The following is an 8,508-nucleotide window of genomic DNA, read 5'->3' as shown; positions in this document are numbered from 1 at the left end:
GCGCAGAGGATTTCAGGACTGGCGTGCATTGATCTGGTGGGAGGGTCACAGACTAAAGCTACACACCGAAAGCTGCCGTGTCCGCAGCAGCGCAGAGGATTTCAGGAGAGAAGGGAGATGATTTTTTGGGAAGTCTTCGGGCCCCGATGCAACATCTCTATGATGGCTCCAACTACTTTACACCATTATGATGAAGAGGGGTCTTAGCCCCATAGGTATGGCGGTCCGTGTGTACGTGCCACCTCTGCACGCTTATAATACACTATGCGACCCTTATAGGGACCACCATAACCGGGGCCCTGAGGATGAGCGAGATGCACGGCTCCTGGGGGCCACGCTGCACAGGTCTCAGTTGCATCTCAGACGCTGAGCCCACTGCACACATGGCGGCTGCCGGCAGCGTCACACAGCCCGCACCCGAGTCTTACTGCTTTACTGACTTTCATCATGACAGTAACATTTATAGGGAATCTGTGAGTAGGATAAACCCTCCTGTGGGCATGTACGGCACAGGACGGTGAATAAAATGACACCTTGATATCTGTGATCCCATGTCTTATTCCAGAGAAATCCACGTTTTCTTTATATGTAAATGAGCTGTTAAGATCTATGGGCGGGACATAGATCTCCCTGAGAATCCGCCTCCGAAGATTGCTGTAAATGACAGGGAGCGTCACCAGACTGTCGGTCATTATATGTCTCACACCGGTAACGCCCCCTTCATTTTGGCTAAGCTCTGGAGGCGGAGTCTCAGGGAGATCTATGTCCCGCCCACAGATCTGAACAGCTCATTTACGTATTAAGAAAACCATGGATGTCTCAGGAACTATTCAGGGGATCGCAGACATCAAGGTGTCATTGTATTCAGCGTCCTGAGACCTACATGCCCATACAGACGGCTCAGGAGGGGCGATCCCACTAACAGGAGTGGGGGAAGGTGGTCGTTCTGATCTCATCAGCCTCCTGCAACGGGATTGTGCTGGCACTGTCAAAATGAGAAGAAAGAGAAACAATAATTGTAATGGCAGAATCGCTGTTTTGTGGCCACATCGCCACCCTACAAAATGGAATAAAGAAAGATCAGAAGGTTCCACAGACCCCAATGTGAATGAGAGGAAAAAACAAGAAAGATATAGATCTTGGTACCGTGTTAGCCAATAGATAGAAAAATATTTAGAATCAGAAGTGGCTTTAGTTCCATAAAGGAAAGAAGAGAAGACTCTCAATTCTAAATAGGAAAAAACAAGAAAGTCCAAGAAAACTGAATTATACAAGGCTGCAGTACCGCCGGGTGCCGCTATAGCAGTGGCGCTGTTCCGCCGGAAGTCCGCGGCTCCTCTTCAGCTCGCGCAGCGCCTCTCGCTCTCTCTTCCTCGGGCTGTCTGCGGAGAAGGCGGACGCTCCGGACCGGTGAGTGAATCTGTCGTCATCCGCGCGGATCCTGTCCCCTTCCCGTCCCTGCCGGTACCGCAGTGTAAGCCGGTGGTGTGACTGGGGACAGCCGTTGTTATTTTGTCCCTGGTGGGCCCTGTATACAGCCGGGATAGGAGGTGTTGGGTCAGCGGGGCCTGTGCTGAATATGGCGGCTTGTGTGTGCACGGGATAGGAGCGGAGTGTGGTACTACAAGTCCCAGCATGGAGGCCAGACTGATAACTGCGGACCCTGCAGACAGCCCCATAGCTCGGCTTGCTGAGGGCTTGGTGGCGCCCCCTCAGTGCGGGGTGATATGAGGTGGACTCTGGCGGCGGAGGGTGTTATATCCAGGGCCCGAGGTGCAGAGGGGGTGCTATAGAAGTGGAGTGGCGTTATATATGGACACTATAGAGGGGGGTGCTATATACAGGTCCTGTGGGGTGGAGGGGTGCTATATACGGGTCCTGTGGGGTGGAGGGGTGCTATATACGGGTCCTGTGGGGTGGAGGGGCATTATGTACAGGTCCTGTGGGGTGGAGGGGTGCTATATACAGGTCCTGTGGGGCGGAGGGGTGCTATATACAGGTCCTGTGGGGTGGAGGGGCATTATGTACAGGTCCTGTGGGGTGGAGGGGTGCTATATACAGGTCCTGTGGGGCGGAGGGGTGCTATATACAGGTCCTGTGGGGTGGAGGGGCATTATGTACAGGTCCTGTGGGGTGGAGGGGTGCTATATACAGGTCCTGTGGGGTGGAGGGGCATTATATACAGGTCCTGTGGGGTGGAGGGGTGCTATATACAGGTCCTGTGGGGTGGAGGGGCATTATATACAGGTCCTGTGGGGTGGAGGGGTGCTATATACAGGTCCTGTGGGGTGGAGGGGCATTATATACGGGTCCTGTGGGGTGGAGGGGCATTATATACGGGTCCTGTGGGGTGGAGGGGCATTATATACGGGTCCTGTGGGGTGGAGGGGCATTATATACGGGTCCTGTGGGGTGGAGGGGCATTATATACGGGTCCTGTGGGGTGGAGGGGCATTATATACGGGTCCTGTGGGGTGGAGGGGCATTATATACGGGTCCTGTGGGGTGGAGGGGCATTATATACGGGTCCTGTGGGGTGGAGGGGCATTATATACGGGTCCTGTGGGGTGGAGGGGCATTATATACGGGTCCTGTGGGGTGGAGGGGCATTATATACGGGTCCTGTGGGGTGGAGGGGCATTATATACGGGTCCTGTGGGGTGGAGGGGCATTATATACGGGTCCTGTGGGGTGGAGGGGCATTATATACGGGTCCTGTGGGGTGGAGGGGCATTATATACGGGTCCTGTGGGGTGGAGGGGCATTATATACGGGTCCTGTGGGGTGGAGGGGCATTATATACGGGTCCTGTGGGGTGGAGGGGCATTATATACGGGTCCTGTGGGGTGGAGGGGCATTATATACGGGTCCTGTGGGGTGGAGGGGCATTATATACGGGTCCTGTGGGGTGGAGGGGCATTATATACGGGTCCTGTGGGGTGGAGGGGCATTATATACGGGTCCTGTGGGGTGGAGGGGCATTATATACGGGTCCTGTGGGGTGGAGGGGCATTATATACGGGTCCTGTGGGGTGGAGGGGCATTATATACGGGTCCTGTGGGGTGGAGGGGCATTATATACGGGTCCTGTGGGGTGGAGGGGCATTATATACGGGTCCTGTGGGGTGGAGGGGCATTATATACGGGTCCTGTGGGGTGGAGGGGCATTATATACGGGTCCTGTGGGGTGGAGGGGCATTATATACGGGTCCTGTGGGGTGGAGGGGCATTATATACGGGTCCTGTGGGGTGGAGGGGCATTATATACGGGTCCTGTGGGGTGGAGGGGCATTATATACGGGTCCTGTGGGGTGGAGGGGCATTATATACGGGTCCTGTGGGGTGGAGGGGCATTATATACGGGTCCTGTGGGGTGGAGGGGCATTATATACGGGTCCTGTGGGGTGGAGGGGCATTATATACGGGTCCTGTGGGGTGGAGGGGCATTATATACGGGTCCTGTGGGGTGGAGGGGCATTATATACGGGTCCTGTGGGGTGGAGGGGCATTATATACGGGTCCTGTGGGGTGGAGGGGCATTATATACGGGTCCTGTGGGGTGGAGGGGCATTATATACGGGTCCTGTGGGGTGGAGGGGCATTATATACGGGTCCTGTGGGGTGGAGGGGCATTATATATGGGCACTATAGAGGGGGCATTATATACAGGTCCTGTGGGGTGGAGGGGCATTATATATGGGCACTACAGAGGGGGGTGCTATATACAGGTCCTGTGGGGTGGAGGGGTGCTATATACGGGTCCTGTGGGGTGGAGGGGCATTATATATGGGCACTATAGAGGGGGCATTATATACAGGTCCTGTGGGGTGGAGGGGCATTATATATGGGCACTACAGAGGGGGGTGCTATATACAGGTCCTGTGGGGTGGAGGGGTGCTATATACGGGTCCTGTGGGGTGGAGGGGTGCTATATACGGGTCCTGTGGGGTGGAGGGGCATTATATACGGGTCCTGTGGGGTGGAGGGGCATTATATATGGGCAATATTGAGGGGGCATTATATACGGGTCCTGTGGGGTGGAGGGGCATTATATACAGGTCCTGTGGGGTGGAGGGGCATTATATATGGGCACTATAGAGGGGGCATTATATACAGGTCCTGTGGGGTGGAGGGGCATTATATATGGGCACTATAGAGGGGGCATTATGTATGGGCACTATAGAGGGGGCGCTATATATAGGTCCTGTGGGGTGGAGGGGGCACCATAGCTGTAGAAGACATGGACGGCACATCCAAAACTCTGACATTAATCAATTGCACAGCAAAAATGTACAAAACTGAACACAAGGATCTTGGGTATCATCTGATTGGACTGTATGAAGCCCCCTGCTGCGTCATGGCAAAGCTCTTACGCTACGTTCACATTTGCGTTGTGCGCCGCTGCGTCGGCGACACAACGCAAATAAAAACGCTGCGTTTTGCGACGCATGCGTCCTTTTTTGCCGAAATTTGGACGCAAGAAAAATGCAACTTGTTGTGTTTTCTGCGCCCGACGCTTGCGGCAAAAAAACCGCATGCGTCGCACAACGCATGTCCATGCGTCCCCCATGTTAAATATAGGGGCGCATGACGCATGCGTCGCCCGACGCAAACACGCAAAACGCTAATGTGAACGTAGACTTAGTGGGTCCCTTCCCTTAATGGTGCGGCGCCAACCTCTGCTGAGAAGACACTATCAGCTAGTGCAGCGGCCTGGGTGCCCACATAGCATCTATGCTGGATGGAAAAGCACCCCACAGGCAGAGCAACAATGGCCGCCATGAAACACCAAGTGAAAGGAGATAAAAACTAGAAAGCTGAGAGCGATATAGGAGCAGCCCCCCTGCAGTATCCTGCTGAGGAGGCGACTATTGTTCCTGTGGGGCCTTCTCCTGCAGCATGGCTACTATTGGGCGCCTGGCTCTCTCCACCTGCTGGTGCTTTATCACGTCATCCCTGACCCGCTAGGGCCCCACTAAGAGGTGGCTCGCTGATGTTACCTGAGATCCTCGTCTTCAGTTTTGTACATTTTTGCTGAGCCGCCGTAGATCAGTCAGTTCAGGATTTTATTTTCCTGCCGTTGCATCTTATTGCATCTATAGGGTACAGCCACATTCACTCGCTCTTATGTCCGCAGACCCCCATGGTGTATTGTACCCTGCGTGTTATAGATTACTTCTCAATGGAGTCGCACAGAAGACTCTGCTCTTCTATACCGAGGAGGAATGTGTATATACTGTATACCGGCCAAAGGGGCACAGTTCTGGCCCCTGGTGTATATACACCGCCATATTCCCAGCCCATGTGATAAGCGCCAGGTGCATTCAGCCTAAGAGGCGGCCGTACTGGTCACCAATACTGGGTTATGGCGGACATTTTACTGGTCACTTGGAGGGTCTATGACTTAGCTGCTTAAGGAGATACTGATGGGTTAACACTCGAGCATGCTCACTCATCACTATTAGATAGGAATACCCCTTTTAAAAGATGGTATCTTGTTGCAAGGATGTGGCATCACGGTACGAACGGTGGTAACCTGACCTCTAGGGTTCCCTGAGAATGAAGGGGGCCCAGTTTGCCGCTGCTTCACCCTGACAGTGCAGCTGAGAGCCTGTAATCAGTGCAGGGTCCAGCTCTCGGCCCACCAGGCATGTTGTATGTTAGTGCGGACAGTAAGCGCCTCCATCCTTTAGTCTGTGGCCTGTGCTCTTGCAGCGTGCGGACAGTAAGCGCCTCCATCCTTTTGTCTGCGGGGCAGCCTGTGCTCTTGCAGCGTGCGGACAGCAAGCGTCTCCATCCTTTAGTCTGCGGGGCAGCCTGTGCTCTTGCAGCGTGCGGACAGTAAGCGCCTCCATCCTTTTGTCTGCGGGGTGGCCTGTGCTCTTGCAGCGTGCGGACAGTAAGCGCCTCTATCCTTTTGTGTGCGGGGCGGCCTGTGCTCTTGCAGCGTGCAGACAGTAAGCGCCTCCATCCTTTTGTCTGCGGGGCGGCCTGTGCTCTTGCAGCATGCAGACAGTAAGCGCCTCCATCCTTTTGTCTGCGGGGCGGCCTGTGCTCTTGCAGCATGCAGACAGTAAGCGCCTCCATCCTTTTGTCTGCGGGGCGGCCTGTGCTCTTGCAGCGTGCAGACAGTAAGCGCCTCCATCCTTTTGTCTGCGGGGCGGCCTGTGCTCTTGCAGCGTGCGGACAGTAAGCGCCTCCATCCTTTAGTCTGCGGGGCGGCCTGTGCTCTTGCAGCGTGCGGACAGTAAGCGCCTCCATCCTTTAGTCTGCGGGGCAGCCTGTGCTCTTGCAGCGTGCGGACAGTAAGCGCCTCCATCCTTTAGTCTGCGGGGCGGCCTGTGCTCTTGCAGCGTGCGGACAGTAAGCGCCTCCATCCTTTAGTCTGCGGGGCAGCCTGTGCTCTTGCAGCGTGCGGACAGTAAGCGCTTCCATCCTTTTGTCTGCGGGGCGGCCTGTGCTCTTGCAGCGTGCGGACAGTAAGCGCCTCCATCCTTTTGTCTGCGGGGCGGCCTGTGCTCTTGCAGCGTGCGGACAGTAAGCGCCTCCATCCTTTTGTCTGCGGGGCGGCCTGTGCTCTTGCAGCGTGCGGACAGTAAGCGCCTCCATCCTTTAGTCTGCGGGGCGGCCTGTGCTCTTGCAGCGTGCGGACAGTAAGCGCCTCCATCCTTTAGTCTGCGGGGCAGCCTGTGCTCTTGCAGCGTGCGGACAGTAAGCGCCTCCATCCTTTAGTCTGCGGGGCGGCCTGTGCTCTTGCAGCGTGCGGACAGTAAGCGCCTCCATCCTTTAGTCTGCGGGGCAGCCTGTGCTCTTGCAGCGTGCGGACAGTAAGCGCCTCCATCCTTTTGTCTGCGGGGCGGCCTGTGCTCTTGCAGCGTGCGGACAGTAAGCGTCTCCATCCTTTTGTCTGCGGGGCGGCCTGTGCTCTTGCAGCGTGTGGACATGGAGGCAGAGCACTGCAGCCAGATACCCATTCCATGGCTGGTTCCTTATATCAGTTTATGGAAGTTGGTCTGCGACAAGTCAGCAATGGCGTCGATCGTCACCGTAAATACCGACAGTAAAGATCTAACTAATCATCTGTTGTCTTTATTTAGATATCATGGCGGCTCTCCGACCTCTCATCAAACCCAAGATCGTCAAGAAGCGGACGAAGAAGTTCGTTCGCCACCAGTCAGACCGTTATGTTAAGATTAAGGTAAGTGCAGAGACCTACGAGTGTAATATGTGATCGATGCCAGCCCGGAGATGGCGATACCTCACGGCACATCTTCTTCCTGCAGCGCAACTGGCGTAAACCCAGAGGTATCGACAACAGGGCCCGCAGGAGGTTCAAGGGTCAGGTCCTGATGCCCAACATCGGTTATGGTAGCAACAAGAAGACCAAGCACATGCTGCCCACAGGTTTCCGCAAGTTTCTGGTCCGCAACGTCAAGGAACTCGAGGTTCTGATGATGAGCAACAAGTGAGTGACCGAACCTGGAGGGGGGCAGGATGAGGCCTGACGGGTGCAAAATCGCCTCTTGTAAAAGGACGTGTAAACGTCACTCCCTGTGGAGTCTGTCCACATGGTGCCACAGGACCTCAGTGTCATTATACCCCAATGTCTTCAGATCTCTGCTTGCTGTCAAGAATAGAAACTCTTGTTTACCCCATGGCTGGAAACTGATGAGGAATAGTTTTCATTTTACATTAATTTGTATAAAACTGGAGAGTTCTTTAATACTGAACTGGGAGGAGGTTATATAAGAGGGGAGGGGGTAATACTGGAAAATGGGAGGCTAAATGGTGATCCTTAGATGTAGAATATCACTTATTTAGGGGCTAGGTTTATCAGCAATCTCAAGATCGGGGCTCTGACATGTCCAAATTTCATTAGTTCTCAATGGAACAGCCAGAGAAAGCTAGATATCTGATTTATTACTTTGCTGTTCAGCTATTCCATGATGTGCATGTAGTAATTCAACATTGGGGGGCGCCAGTAAAGAGCATTTTTGCATGTGATGCCCCCTGACGTGACCCAGAAAGGCCCATGTGCATTACATGCTGGTTGCTGGTGAAAACTGTCTGCATGAACTCCTAATTTATACTGGTGCCAGTAAGACGATTGTTTAAGAAAATGAGGAACATCGTGCGCGGAATAGATTAGACGTATATCATACTAGATTCTCACAATCTGCTTCTTTCCAGATCCTTCTGTGCAGAGATCGCTCACAACGTCTCCTCCAAGAACAGAAAGACCATTGTGGAGCGGGCGGCACAACTCGCCATCAAAGTGACAAACCCCAACGCCAGACTGCGCAGCGAGGAGAACGAATAAACCAATCGCTCCGAGTATTTGTGCTAATAAACATAATGGGAGTTTTGGACTTTAGTCTGTGTCTTGGTTTTGGATTAGATAAAGTAATGATAAAAGGGCAAAGTATCTGAGCCTCATGTTCCACGAACGTAAAGAATTGCTTTCAGCGCAGCTCACTTCTTATTAGGCGCTTGCAAAATCGTATGCGC

General features: G+C 53.8%; 1 protein-coding gene across 1 annotated transcript; it reads left to right on the top strand.

Annotated features, from left to right (window-relative positions):
* Positions 1-1,304: 1,304 nt before the first annotated feature.
* On the top strand, positions 1,305-8,374 carry RPL32 (ribosomal protein L32). The gene is made up of 4 exons (XM_069736224.1): positions 1,305-1,410; positions 7,098-7,198; positions 7,284-7,465; positions 8,191-8,374. Exons 2-4 carry the CDS (start codon positions 7,103-7,105, stop codon positions 8,318-8,320), a joined length of 408 nt encoding a protein of 135 aa, XP_069592325.1. The 5' UTR covers positions 1,305-1,410; positions 7,098-7,102; the 3' UTR covers positions 8,321-8,374.
* The last annotated feature ends 134 nt before the right edge of the window (positions 8,375-8,508 follow it).

This window comes from Ranitomeya imitator, chromosome 8 (assembly GCF_032444005.1).
Source record: "Ranitomeya imitator isolate aRanImi1 chromosome 8, aRanImi1.pri, whole genome shotgun sequence".
NCBI lineage: Eukaryota > Metazoa > Chordata > Amphibia > Anura > Dendrobatidae > Ranitomeya > Ranitomeya imitator.
This window is presented reverse-complemented; position numbering and strand designations above follow the sequence as displayed.